The sequence below is a fragment of the Nematostella vectensis genome, chromosome 14 (genome assembly GCF_932526225.1).
Source record: "Nematostella vectensis chromosome 14, jaNemVect1.1, whole genome shotgun sequence".
Taxonomy (NCBI): domain Eukaryota; kingdom Metazoa; phylum Cnidaria; class Anthozoa; order Actiniaria; family Edwardsiidae; genus Nematostella; species Nematostella vectensis.
In genome coordinates this window covers 2,565,876-2,580,852 of record NC_064047.1, presented here as the reverse complement: position 1 = coordinate 2,580,852, position 14,977 = coordinate 2,565,876, and the positions used below count along the sequence as shown (strand labels likewise).

At 36.5% G+C, this 14,977-nt stretch overlaps 2 protein-coding genes across 6 annotated transcripts in view; one reads left to right on the top strand and one right to left on the bottom strand.

Moving 5' to 3' along the window:
• Positions 1–14,977, bottom strand: part of LOC5500890 (stimulated by retinoic acid gene 6 protein-like) — a 35,947-nt gene that overhangs the window by 13,296 nt on the left and 7,674 nt on the right. For all 5 annotated transcript variants that reach the window (XR_007306510.1, XR_007306509.1, XM_048721717.1 and 2 more), the window contains exons 2-9: positions 10,529–10,616; positions 9,740–9,819; positions 8,611–8,762; positions 8,383–8,503; positions 7,274–7,331; positions 1,662–1,793; positions 1,083–1,162; positions 154–215 (exon numbers count right to left, since the gene is read on the bottom strand). Coding sequence is in view for 3 of the 5 variants with exons in the window: in XM_048721717.1 (XP_048577674.1) it covers positions 154–215; positions 1,083–1,162; positions 1,662–1,793; positions 7,274–7,331; positions 8,383–8,503; positions 8,611–8,762; positions 9,740–9,819; positions 10,529–10,606 (763 nt within the window). In the remaining 2 variants the exon portion in view is untranslated. The remainder of the gene's footprint in view (positions 1–153; positions 216–1,082; positions 1,163–1,661; positions 1,794–7,273; positions 7,332–8,382; positions 8,504–8,610; positions 8,763–9,739; positions 9,820–10,528; positions 10,617–14,977) is intronic.
• LOC125559829 (cytoplasmic polyadenylation element-binding protein-like) lies at positions 2,572–3,396 on the top strand. The gene has a single exon (XM_048721739.1). It carries the CDS (start codon positions 3,012–3,014, stop codon positions 3,360–3,362), a length of 351 nt encoding a protein of 116 aa, XP_048577696.1. The 5' UTR covers positions 2,572–3,011; the 3' UTR covers positions 3,363–3,396.

Sequence of the window (14,977 nt, the reverse complement as noted above, 5' to 3'; positions counted from 1 at the left end):
GTGCCGTTCAAATGCAAATGCAAATAAAGATGAGTCAATCAAGAATTTTGTCAAATGCAATGCGATAATAGAATTAACAATAATGGAAAGTGAAGACACTTTTGAGTATTTCTTATCTATCTCCTTCCTTCCACAAGGAAGAGCACAGCATACCGGTTCTTGTGGTGTAGATCTTTTTCAGTAACTTGATGTACCACCGATCCGTGTTCACCGTGCTATGGAAGGCAAAAAAGAAAGTGAACATAAAATAGTCAGGAGAGAAAAGATTGTTACAATATCATCATCTAAAAGAATCGAAGCCTTCATCGAAAGAAAGCTTCTATCGTATACACTTAATTCAAAAAACGCTGTCAGTACAAACGGCAAACAGCTGATGGCGAATGGCAGTTCTAAGACAGAAAGGTGCCAACAGGTACTAATTATTCACATACTTAAAGAAGGCTAATCAAGCCGCCATTTAATACTCCCGCTCAATGACGAGTCAAACAAAGAATCCATTTTCATCGGCTGATTCAAGCAAGTTACCAAGACATGTTCAATCAAAAATCGTCAATAACGTATTATACTTTATTCGTAGATTGTTATTTTGAAGTTTCATTGAGGATTAACCGTTGTATTTTCAATGACAAACAATAACAGGAGTGGTTGATTCACATTCTTTAATCGTTATAAATGAACTCCAGCGATGCCGCAGCCTAAGATCTACGGCCTTAAAGAATGTCATCAACTTCTCCATTGTTATTATTTATAATTAAAAATACAAAATAAAATTCAAATTAACCATCCATGATTGAAGTCTATGATACTTTAGTAAATGATATTTGATTGAAAGTTTCTCAGTTACTCACTTGAATTTGCCGGGAAATGGATTATTTGTGTGACTTGGCATTTAGCGGGAGCAAAAAATGGGAGCGTGATTGGCCTTACCGTATGATTTATCTATATTTTCCTGCAGTCGCGAGCGAATGTTTAAACTTTGAATAAATCGCAATAATTACGCTGAGAATGTTTTTATGATAAAAGCAATAAACAGATTATAAGGCAAGAATGAACATGGTAAATGGCAGTAAGGGTTTCACTACCTTGATTCTAGCTGGTTGCGAAGTAACAATCTCACGTGGATTTTGTCGTGTTCCTCAGCTACTGAGGGATGTCTCGAAGCCTTATAAGTGACAAAATGGGTTAACAATCAAAGGGGCACATAATCAGGGTTAGAGGACCCCTTGCAATGGTAAATATAAAAACGTCAAGGCCTACTTCATATTACTGCGAGAGAGGTTCGGGTGGGGACAAAGACCACTTTTTTGCCGTTCAAACAAGCAAAACAGTTGAGCTATTCAGGGATTTGGCTTTCTGTGAGTATATTTGCTAATCTTGTTTACTTAAACATAGTTTGGTAATTTTCATGATTTCTTTTCATTTCTGTCGAGTTGGTAAAAGAACAATGCGCGACCCGCGGGGGACTAGGAAAAAAAGAGGAACAAATCCTCACGCGCAGTAGTGGGGTGGTGGTTACTAAAAATAGCCAGTATGGGAATCGACATGGCGCGTGGGTAATACCAAAGAGTCCCTCTCTTATTATCTTTTGCTCTCTTGATGCAGCCTAATTTGAATCATATCGTACAAAAGTAGGAGAAGTTCAGCAAGGTTCTACGTCTTACCTGATTTGTAATTTCCGTTCTTTTTAGAATTTTCTTGGTTAAACATCGGCAAAAACAGAGGAACAAGATGATATGACAAATGATGACAGGTAACTGTTCCAAAGCGCCGGAATACTGTAATATCCCGGTACTCTGAAACAAGAAGGGTCAAACGATATCATACCAAAGTTGGAAATATTTGGCTTAGTGGCAAAGAGCTTCGCGGACCCATGAACATCTGCTTTCGGCAAATGAACATCAGAATGCCTTAGTTAGAAATAGAGATTATGTAATATTTTGGATAATATGAAGCGTTCATGCTCCAGCCTAGAGACCTTTAGATCCGAGAACCAGGTCCACGACCAGGACGAGTTTTAGCTCGCGCGTTGTGTGCGCATGCGCAGATGGCCTGTCACGGTCACGCTACTGTCAAAACTGGTCGCCCTCGAGTGGGCGACGACAAGTTTACACAGCAAAGTGGTACTCACGGGACCAGTTTGTTCAAGGTATGTTTTTTTATTTTTGCAAATCATTCTGTTTATCAAAAGTCTAAAGGAAATATTGACAGTGTTGTTTAAGGTAAATGTGATAAAGAGTTCAAGCAACTCTGTAAAAACAAGATGCATATCTATCGTTTTTTGAGATACAAATAAAGCGGCTAAAACTTCGCGGTCTTCCCTTTGTTGCTTTTCTCGTATTGTTTTGATTGTTCATTTACGATAAAATTTGCATAATTCAGTTACCCTAACGATCATTTTCAGAAAATATATATTCGGAGGGCTAACTAAGGGCTGAAAGTTTCGCTTAAGTTTTTTTCACGCCCACATTTTTCGTTTTTATTGTTCCCAACATGTTTGATAACAGTGTGCATTTGCCACCGTAACACTGCAATGTAAACAAACTTCATCTTTTTGACTATATACCTAAGTACTCGTAATTTTCTGTAATTGACTAAATTCAGACGCTTAATAAACTAAATCTTGATTTTTTACAGTACAAAATGTCTGAGGATAAAAAAGTGGCAGAAAAAAGAGAGCTCTTTATATGGAAATTTGACAGCGATGTCTCACTTCTGAAAGAGGTTATTGCGGAGGAGCCTCACAAGCATCCTTAAGCATCAAAAGAGAGAGGACAGAAGTGGGACAAAATCGCCCTCAATTTAAAAGAAAACCATGGGTTTAAGGTCACTCAAAGGTCGGTGAGAAAGAGGTTTAATAGTCTGCATGAAGACTTTTTAAGAGAAGAAGGAGAAGAGAGACAGTGGGGTAGAGGTGATGTACTATGAAAAGCACCAGATGCTTACAGACTACAACGAGCTTATAGAGGACTGGGAAAGGGGAAAGGAAAGAGAGGGTGGATGACGAGAAGGTTATGGCAGAAGATATGAGGAAGAAGGCAACAGAGAGATTAAGTGCAACCAAGAAGAGAAAAGAGAGTGGCGAAGACAAGGGCGAAGAAGACCAGCCAAAGAGAAAGACACAGCGAAGTTTGGTGCAATTAATGGGGCAGAGCATAGCAGTACGTGGTCAGGAGAGGGCAAGAGAGCTGGAGATCAGAGAAAATGAATTAAAGCAACACCAGCAATTCCATGGCTTCCTGCTCCAGCAGCAACAACAGGCACAGCAGATGCAACAGCAACAACAAGCCATGAATATGGCCATGATGAATGTCCTAACAGAGATGCTGAATGCTGTTAAAAATGCAAGGACCTACAATTTTTAACAGCATCTCTGCAATAATGTCATGTTTTTTTAAATTTTTCTTTTATAAATTTTATTGATAGTCAATTGCTGACATTTTATAGCGTTCAAGTACTTCTCTATTGAACACTTCAGCAATCTGCTTGGTGCCAAACTCTTTATAGAGTAGATTCTTTGGAAAATAAAATAAAATCATATTTTCTACAAAGTGGGCTACATTTATTATTCATGGGTCAAAGTTGTGTTTGTTCAACAATAGACAACAAAAGCAGTCAAATTCCAGGTGGCATCTGTTCCCAGGAAAAATCCACACCTCCTCAACAGAAAAGGCTTTAGAAAATACAGGGGAGGGGGGGGGGGGACAGAAAAATACTTTTCAAGATAGCCACCCTCTCGTGTAGTGCCCACTTCAGCTCTGGACATGGGATAGAGGTGAAAATACTTGCATACAGGTAGCATGTGACCTGTGCTCTATCATCTGAGGGTTTTGAGAGGCATGTATCAAGCAAGTATCAACTCTGTCACTTCACAATAATCTAAAAGGGTTTTATTTTATAGAATACCTGTAGCAATCAAAAATCTATATACTCGAACGTTGACAACCCCCTGGCTTAGTTTTAATTTACTTTGAAAGAACTATAGGTCAGCATTTACTTTGGTTAGTCCTCCCAAGAAATATTCATGGAAGCCGAAAAATTAAAGTTCACCACCTAAAGGAATTGATTTTCCTAGGTTGCCATCAAGGAAACAAAAGTTTCTTTTTATATGCAAACCTTTCAAAAGTTGCCCAAAAAAGCCAATAGGTTTGGTACTTTCTAAGTAACCAGATTTTTTGCCACAAGTTGCTTGAAACACTAAAAGAATCTGTCTTAACAAGCCTCGTATAATTATGAATATAATTGGCTCCTTCATATTCGACAAATAACAAAAAAATAGAAACTAGTACTTTAAAGCCCAATGAGCTTTGGATAGAATTAAAAACAGAAACTAGCAGCTAGCTAATAAAAGACTGACAGAAAGTGCCATATTCCATTTAAAATTTGTAATCCCCCTATCGAGGAACTTTGCTCTACCACAATGGAAATCTAGAATCTCTCATGGTACCCCTGTGGAAATGTCAGATAAATTTATGCACCCTATTGCTAATCAAGACTCTAGCAAACATATAGAAATCTATAGTCGAAATCAAAGCACCCTGTGGAAAACCAGGTTCAAAACTGAAGACCCCTAAGGAAATCCAGAGTCAAAATAAAAGACTCTTTCTGGCTCTTTGATATGAGGGGAACAAAAATGGAAAAGCCCAAATAAACCTCTGCTAACAGAGTGGCAGGGGATGAGCAGGGACCAAAATTTTGACAATACAATATAATTATTTTCATTAAACCTGAAAGTACTCTTGAATAGTAGGTGGCTCTAGGTCAAAAAAAGAGCTAGACATAGAGCTGTATAAACATGTATGAGCATTCCGTAGAAGAGCACAGGCAGCATACATTGTACCAACTGGACTAAGTCCCATCTTGAGATTTTTTTTGAAATCCAGAAAGGCAAAATAAGAGACAATGTCCCCAAACACCCACTCAACAGCCGATCGAACTTTGCTCATTGAAGAATTGAATGTAACAGATAGAGACTCAGACCAAGTATATGTGAAAGAGAAATGACATAGTGTAAAAAATGAATGGCTGTAAAATGAGCTCTCTTTTATAGTAGTAGTATGTACATGCTATGCACTGTGAGGCACTGTTTACAGTATTGTTACTAGGTAAGTCAAAATATTTTCAAACAGCCAATTAGAAAACCTGCACAAATCATGGGGTCGCAACATCAAATTTCTAGAATAAAAATAATGCAAAATCTAATGTAACCAATTTTAACATTGACATGGACATTAATAAAGACTTTCAAAATATTTTATGAAAGAAACTATAGTACATGTATGGGGATCTTCAAGTGATCCAGTGGGTCAAACAATAAAAAAGCACTTACCGACTGGACCAAACAGGTTTGCTATTAGGCCATTTGGCGCCCCCACGGACTGGAATTTAATACCATGAACTCTTTTGTGGCCATTATACATTATTCTTTGGTGCTCCCCTGGACGGCAGATGGGTCTTACAGTGCCATCAACAAAACCCCAACAGTTGTCCAGCGCAGCACCTTTTCGGCTGATTGCCCGAGCAAACGACTCCAATTGGAATGGCTGTAACCAGGGTTGATTCAAGTCAAGTAGCAGATGACCATGTGTATTCACAATAAAATCTGTGACCTCTGATAAAATGAGGCTAAGCTCAGGAATAGAGCGACCAAACCGTGGGATCATATCTGCAAGGGTATGCAAACCTCCTCAAAAACATCAATAGTCCTTCCAAACCAGAAGAAACAGTTCCATTGATGCACTTGAATGACTCCGGGATTTGAAGAGCTTCGAGAAGCAGGTCAATTTCGCCACGACCGAACCTAAACTCAGCCTTTAGTTCAGCCTCAGACATCGACGAGTGTCTCCTCGATCCGACTGTAATCCTCGTGAGGAATGGCAGGATTTTTCCGATTTTGCTCCAAGATAACTCGAATGACATCTTCCTCCTCTAAAAAATCGTCGAGGTATAGCATAATTGAAGATGTTAGAATGTTTTTCTTGGAGAACATGGCTCAAACATGGCCAAACTATGAACAAACTTAATAAAATTGCATTCCGACGGTTTGTTTACTATCTAAATGTTGCAATTTGACGACGACCAGGCTGAGGACTAGTCTGTAGTACCAGTGCGCGCGCGGCCAAAACTCGTCCTGGTCGTGGACCTGGTCCACGGATCTAAAGGTTACCTTAATGGCGACCAACCACTTCTTTATTTTTTTTTTTACAATTAAAAATACACCTTTCCATTTACAAGAAAACTTCAAAATAACCACACGATTGAAGTAAAATAGCTTAAACCAGGACCTGCGGCATAAAAGGCGCGTTTTCGCTAGACTCTGTTGGGTGCAGAGCTCAAGAAAAAGAAGCAAAAGAGATATGTTCACATTTGAAAAATGTCTTAAACATCAAAAGTGCAAAGACAACTAAATTTTCTCTGGTGACTGGACAGATAAGAAATAGAGAATGAAGCGATTTTGTTATTTGAACATGCGGGCTAAATAATAGTGTCATTTCAAACGAGCGCACACAGTTTTTGTTGTTGCTGCCGTAGAAAACAGCTTCCAAGAAGCTCGCCGTTATTGTCTTGTGTATACAGAACATTCCTTCCTTCTTCTGCTTTTTGGATATTTACGGAGCTCTGCACTTGACATACCGCGGGTCCTTGTTTATACACGAACGTGCACTATAAAAAGAACATGCCAAGCAAGGCAAGCTATCATTCGTCATTTGATTTCACTCAGTGCAGAAGTCCGTAGATGTAGAAAGCAATAGAGTTCAAAATCGGCTGAAAACACACCATTCAAGTAAACACAATCTATTTATTGGCCTTTTCTTATAACAAAACGAAAAATAAGGGGGAATTAGGTTTTGAAGTGAATTTTGTAAACGTGTTATGTTTGCCGCGCCCGCACCTGAATGACTTTATTTCAAATGAGCGCACGCACTCTGTTTTTCAATTCAAACAAGCGTGTTTGAGTATTTAATTTCTCAATGACCATTTTTGTTCTTGTTTTTGTAGAGAATTGGCTCCAAACACTTTCCCGAAAATGCCTGTTTTTTTTTTAACAATTATCGTGTTTTTTAAAGTTGCCGTAGTTTGCCGTATGGCCGTACTTTTTGCTATATTTTCTTCTGGCAGTTTCAGAGGTCAGCACTGGATGTGAATGACGACGACTTGCGCGAGAGCTTGCGAAAAAGAGGGCGGAGCATCCCTTTTATAGCGGGCGTGTTTAATAACAATACTTTATTGAAAGCACCTCTAGTCAATGGAAATGAATTCTTTGACTGGCACTGACCTCAGACACGTTGTATGGGTTGGTACAGTAGGAAACTGCGACCAACAGTCCAACCAACCTGCAATCACAAGTACATTCAATTTAGTTTTAAGCCGGAAACAACATTCTTAACCACAGTAGCAGGGGGTGGGGAACTGGGGGAACTTGCCCCTTCTTCAATATTTTCAAGAATTATAAGAGAATGACCAGTACCCCCCCCCCCCCCCCCCCGAATATTTCAAGGCAATGTTTCGCACTGTTAATAGAGGGGATTAACTATGGTAACATCTATCACACAGGATAGATAATAAGTTCATGAGGTAACATTTATCACACAGGAGAGATGATAAGTTCATGAGGTAACATTTATCACACAGGATAGATGATAAGTTCATGAGGTAACATTTATCACACAGGAGAGATGATAAGTTCATGAGGTAACATTTATCACACAGGAGAGATGATAAGTTCATGAGGTAACATTTATCACACAGGAGAGATGATAAGTTCATGAAACTTTTTTCACACAGGAGAGATGATAAGTTCATGAGGTAACATTTATCACACAGGAGAGATGATAAGTTCATGAGGTAACATTTATCACACAAAAGAGATGATAAGTTCATGAGGTAACATTTATCACACAGGAGAGATGGTAAGTTCATGAGGTAACATTTATCACACAGGAGAGATGATAAGTTCACGAGGTAACATTTATCACACAGGAGAGATGATAAGTTCATCAGGGCTCCTACACACTCTCATGCCTGCCTGAATATTATGCATGCTTACACTCTCATCATGTGACTCTTATTAAATTCGAAAATATTTAAATCTGACTGTGAGCTTATGATAGAAAGCTTATCTCCTATATTGATGAGGGTTTTCTATAAACTTTCTTCTCACAAGTATTTATTATTTATATTATGTTATTTATAATTTAACATGTAGTTCAATTATTGATTTAAATAACACGGTCGGGGTGGGGGGTAAAAATCGACCAGTTGCTATTCCTAAGGGGGTGCTTAACGGATCTGACATTTGACCACACCCAATTTGCTTTGTCTTAGGGGTTAAATTGTTTTGCAGACAATCACCTCCGTCTGTTTTTATTCAGTTACTTCACTCACCTCAGCAAAGTGTAGGCCATCCCGAGTATAGCACCTACTAATTGCTGGTTTGTTGACAAGCAAGCAAAGAATGGGTAATTGAGGACTACATAAAGTAGGACCATAGCAACTTTGGTAAACGCTGTGATAGAAAAAATATATAAAAAGGTGAGTTGTACTGTACAGAAAGCTTTCGCAGGGTAGCAATTTTACAAATTTGAGCAAAGATGTTTGTGTTAAATTGTTCACCTTTTTTCCAGGGTGAATTGAAAGCAGCTGCATATAACTGAACGCCAAAAATGGCACTCACAGCAAGATTTATGCAGGATCCAGAAACTGCCCCAAACACCATTGCAAACACAAGTCTGTTCTTGTGGTGATCTTGTAGGAAATTCATTGGACTTAAAGAGAAAAAAAAATAGAGTGTTGTTGACAGAGGTGCATTTACAGTAGAAGGAAGGACATTGAATATGGTTGACAAAAATGGAGACAGAAAACAAAGACCGCGGTGATCCTAGATACTAATCCCTCAGATACTAAACAGATACTCGGCCAAGGGGGTTAACTTCATAAAAAAAATTAATAAAAACTCCTATTTACCTAGTAAAATCAGCTAGAATCAATGGAAAGACATTTAGTTTCTTAAATTATTTACAGCAACTTCTGAAATTTGTGTGGATCCTAGACTAATGTCCGATTATAATATTTTGTAGGCGCTTGATAATTTCTGTGCAATACAGGGAATGGCTATATTATACATTTCTAAACGTTAAATAGCAAAAGTTTACTTTTGTTCTTTTTGGCGCCGACATAATGAATGTTGTTGACAACAGTGAAGACCCCAAGTGGAACAGCTAAGAAGACTACAATACCCCCCCCCCTCCCTTTTGCTATTAGTTTATCTTTAGTATCTGATTAGTTTTTCTGATTAGTATCTGTTTAAAATCACTGCGGTAAACAAAGAGACACAGCTATTCACTGAAGGCGAGTTCCACTTAGGTCAAGCCAGATAGCGACGAAAAAAAAAAACAATATTTTTTTCTTAATAAAAAGAAGCCCTTTCTGACATCAAAACCTTTTTTGATATACTGAATAAGTTTGTTGTTGTTGTTGTTGTTATCTGTTGCCAAGAAGTGTTCACATGATTAGTTGCCTTTATTGCCTTTAACAAGCTTGTCTGTAGCACATCACTGCAAGGATTTCCCCTTTTAAAGATTTAGGCCAAAAGTAACCTTCCTGCCTTTGGCACACGTTAAGTTATTTTTAGAATGTTTCTGTGTTTCAAACTTTGTGTAAATATCATGAAAAACACCAGTTTTTTCAACTTACCTTTACGCACATTTATCTGTTTATTGATAGAGGAATGAAAATCACTTACATAAGTACTCCAAATCTACCACGGCAAACTTGTGAGTTTTTTCTCTTTACAAAGAACGAAAGACCTATAAGAATGGCAAACTGTGGAAATAACATAAGATCAATGAAATATAGTGTTGTTATCAATTTATTACAACAAAAAGCATATTATAATTTTAAAATTGAAAATAACACCACTAACAACAAGATAGTTAAGTCAATGATTTTTTTTACACATGGATGTATTACTTCGTAGGAATATTCATTTGTATTGCGATCACATTTTGTTTGTAATTATTAGGATAACAACATGAATAGAAGTCTGAATGTTATTATATAATATTCCAATAAAGACTACAGGAGCCCATTTTCGTGTGTATGGTACGCGTGCTCACTATCAGATAGATCAAGCCGCTAACTCTTTCTTTTATAAGAATGTCTAATTTTCAGTTTAAAATTTTTCGTTTTTATTTTTGGGACATTTTGAGACTGAAAATGTTCTTAAAGATGTTCTTAAATTTTAGAGTATATAGGGATAAATACCCAATGAATTATTAGGAAGAGAATTACACTAATGATCAATAGCAATAGTAAGGTTGCTACTATGAGCACAATTTGATTCTGCATTTTAGAACGCATCAGGACTAAAAAATAAAAAAAAAATCTGCTATCTGTGCCTCGGCATGTCCTTAGCATGTTTTTAAAATTTGGTGAAATCTCAGGCTGGACGTTCTCATAAAAAAAGGATCTTATAAAAAAGGAGTGTATATTCAATATAAACAGTAATAAATTAATTCTACTAGTCACTCACAGCAGGCCCAAGGCAGGCAAGATCAAAAATCTCTGTGTTAAAAGGACTGCATTCCGTCTCTGGGGTCTCGGAGCTCATAGTTGTAAGGCTGAAAATAGAAAAAAAAGTTTATTTTTTTTTTTAAATACATCCTGAAAGCAAATGTCCCTTCTCTTCTCTTTAATTTATCTGGCTGGCATAATTATTCTTAGCAGTGTGCACAGGGGCTATTAAATATGCCCGGTTTATCAATCGACGTGTGTGTTTTCAAAGAAGCAAATGCACACCCTACTGAATGAAGTGGTTGAAAATTGAACAATTGTGATTGAATACAGTCAAATAAGGGGTTGAATGTTGAATAACAGTTGGATTGAATATTGCTTCTTTTCTCCACTATATGTCACATATCTTTTCTCTATATATTTCACATAAATAATACCACGTGTCAAAAGGCCATTTTCTTTGCACTACAATCTTTGCATCCAAATCTTTGTATACATTACATTCCTTATGCCACCCATACTGTATTTGTCATACTTATATGTCAAGAGTATGCAAGACAAGACATATTTATATGCCACAAAATATTTCTGGGTGGGTTGAGCGTTTAAAACCAAAGCAGATGCTGACAACGCGCCTCGAAGAACTATGGAATGAATGAATGACAAAGAAGCTGGTAGCGTGATAAACCAGAGTGAAGTTAGTTCCTTATTCGCAGTTCCTTTTTCGTCTGTTTCCTTATTTGCTCAGTTCCTTATTCAAATCCGGGGGGGTACTTACATAATACCTTTAAATTCGAGTTGAAACAGTATTTAGGCATAACAGTTTATTCAGAACGAGTCCAACAGCATTTTCGTCGGGTAATTTTGGTTGCTTTAACGTGCTTTGCTGCTAACAAAGCTGTGAACATGAGACTCTATCTGCTTACAAAAGGTCAAATTACGCAATGCGTGCAATCGCTATCACAAATGAATCTAGCAAAAGAGAGGAAATCTACCTCTCATCTAATAAATGTATTTGTATCTTAGGCTTTCTTTTCAAACGCATTAATATATTTAGAGGAGAAATATTCACGCTTTACTTGACTAGGTACAGGTGTAGAAGGAATTTGACCTTGCTAACAAAACCACAATTTGACAGATAGTGCTTGTTGTCAATTAACACCTTGGCTACTAGATAAGGCTCTGACAAAACAAATAGATTAGTGCAGTGACAGGAATAGGGAACTGTTCCTTATTCAAGTTAGTTTTTGCGAATAAGGAAATGGAATCTCCCAACGTCCAATTTCGTTTTACGACTTATCCGAATAAGGAATAGACTATGAAGAGGATTGTCAGTGTTTGCTCATTATTTCTCAATAAAGGAAAGGAAATTTCATAACTCCCGATTTCGCTTTAACTACTCCTTTCGAAAGAGTTCTCGAAGAAGGAAATGGTATTTCATAACTCCCGATCTTGTTTTAACTACTTATCCGAATAAGAAATAGACTAAAAAGAGGGTTTTTTTATATTTTCTAAACATTTCTCGAATAAGGAAATGGAATTTCATAACGCCTGATTTCGTTTTAACTACTAATCCGAATAAGGAATACTAGGACAAGACAGGCAACCTGTACTCTTGGCTGTCTGTTAGACTTGTGGAAGAAAACCTTTTACGACTCCAATCAATCAACTCCTGCGCAGATGTTTATCATAACATATCGTGCAAAATCGTCCTTCAGGAAATCCAATATCTTTTTCAGAACAATAAATGGGACAAACATAATCCAAGTGATATGATACCGCTTTCATTTTCCATAGTGTATCACGCTCAAACAAAACAATTCTGTGTAGAGTCAATCATAAATGTAAATATAATTATTTCAAATAAATTTAATCATTGTGTAATATTTTCAACCAAATATGCAAGTAATAGATTTTCAAATTTAATAAAAAAATTTTCAAATAACCACAAACCATTTGCATAATATCCTTGGTATAAGGAAATGAGCAAGTACAAGCTCCTTATAGACAATTCTTATTGATGTATTACACACGAGATCGGAATAGTTATGAAGGCTGGTGTCACCCGTATATTTCAATAAATTCATGCATTTAACAAACGTTATATTCTTTAATTCGAAAATATCGCAAATCTTTATTCAAATATATCGTAATAACAAAATTTCATTTCCTTTTACGGAAAAAAAACGGTGTGCAAACACTAACAATCATCTTTATAGTCTAATCCTTATTCGGATAAGTGGTAAAAAAGAAATCGGGCATTATGATATAAAATTTCCTTATTCGAGAAATGTTAAGAAAACACTAACGACCCTCTTTTTAGTCTATTCCTTATTCGGATAAGTAGTTAAAAAGAAATCAGGCGTTATAAAATACTATTTCCTTATTAAAGAAATGTTTAGAAAATACTAAAGAACCCTCTCTTTAGTCTATTCCTTATTCGGATAAGTCGTAAAACGAAATCGCACGTTGGGAGATTCCATTACTTATTCGGGAAATGTTTAGAAAATATGAAAAACACTCTTTTTAGTCTATTCCTTATTCGGATAATTAGTTAAAACGAGATCAGGAGTTATGAAATACCATTTCCTTTTTCGAGAACTCTTTTGAAAGGAGTCGTTAAAGCGAAATCGGGCGTTATGAAATTTCATTTCCTTTATTGAGAAATGATGAGCAAACACTGACAATCCTCTTCATAGTCCATTCCTTATTCGGATAAGTCGTAAAACGAAATCTGTCAAATTGTGGTTTTGTTAGCAAGGTCAAATTCCTTCTACATCTACATCTACATCTACATCTACATTGTTAATCCACAAAGGGGTTACCATCACTGTGGATATAAATTAATTGTAAAAATAAATACATTAATTAATTAATTAACTAAAATAAAAAAAATAAAAAATAAATAAATAAATAAATAAATAAAAAACATAAAATAAAATAATAATAGAAATAATAATAGAAATAATAATAATAATAATAATAATAATAGAAATAATAATAATAATAATAATAATAATAATAATAATAATAATAATAATAATAATAATAATAATAATAATAATAATAATAATAATAATAATAATAATAATAATAATAATAATAAATAATAATACAAATAATAATAAGGCAGAATAAAAATAATAATAAGGCAGAATAAAAAAAAGATTAAATAAAGTAAAAAGATACAAATCGTTTAAACAGCATTATTGGTATTAATATAATTTTATTGATTTAATTTAATTTTATTCGTTCTCTAAAAATATCTGCACTAGTGGAATCCAGGGTAAGGCGGGGCAGCTTGTTCCATTCTTTTATTGTCCTACAGAAAAACGAGTTCTTATAAGCTTCTGTTCTTGGACATAACTCGATAAATTTATCTGGATGAGAGCTGAGAGAATATTGTCTGGTATCTCAAGTGCTGATTTTTTGTTAACAGCCTTGTAAAATAATGTAAGCCTGGCATCCTGGCGCCTTTTAGAGAGAGGGGGCCACTCCAAATCGTTAAGGATGTTTGTAACTGTGCCAGGAGTCCTATCCCAGCAATTTTTAACAAAACGACCCGCCCTCCTTTGAACCTTCTCAATCTGTTTGACGTGTTTCTTCAACCATGGATCCCAGGCAGAGCTGGCATACTCTAAGTGTGGAAGAACGAGCGATTTATAAGCAGCTTCCTTAATGTTCTCTGGGCAGTTGCTTAGGTTGCGCCTAAGAAAACCTAAGGTCTGGTTGGCTTTGGACACTTTGTTGTTTATATGCCAGCTCCAGTCAAGTGTGTTCGAGAGCTCGACGCCTAGGTATGGATGGTGTTCAACTGGTTTAAGGATGTGGTTCATCAATGTGTAGTTAAATACTATAGGTTCCTTATTTCTCGTGACTCTCATGACAAAACATTTTGTTGGGTTAAAGGACATGAGCCATTTCTCTGCCCATTTCTCGATGGAGGTAAGATCAGACTGGAGCTGATGTGCATCAGAAGTTGCCTCGATGACACTGTATAAAAGAGTATCATCAGCAAACAATCTTATGGTAGAAGATTTACAATCATTGCCGATGTCATTTATGTAGAGTAAAAACATCAGTGGGCCGAGAACGGTCCCCTGGGGCACACCAGATGACACACTTATAGGGGCAGATGAGACTCCATCAACAAGAACGGATTGTTCCCTATGTGTTAACCAGGTTGTAAGCCAGGTCTTTAGGAGACCCCGAATTCCATAAAAATCCAGCTTGGAAATAAGCCGCTGGTGGGGAACAATATCAAAGGCTTTACTAAAATACATGATGATCAGATCAGTTTGTCTGCCGAGATCTAGAGCTTTCCCCACATCCTCTAGGGTGGTTATTAATTGCGTTTCACAGGAAAACCATGTTGGAACTTGACGAGGATATTATGGGTATCAAGATGATTCATTATTTCATGGAAAATAATGTGCTCAAGTATTTTACAAGGTACAGCAGTCAGTGA

What these genes read in the sequence shown, in the direction of transcription:
- LOC125559829 (XM_048721739.1), top strand. Translation starts at nt 3,012, where the DNA reads ATGGCAGAAGATATGAGGAAGAAGGCAACAGAGAGATTAAGTGCAACC.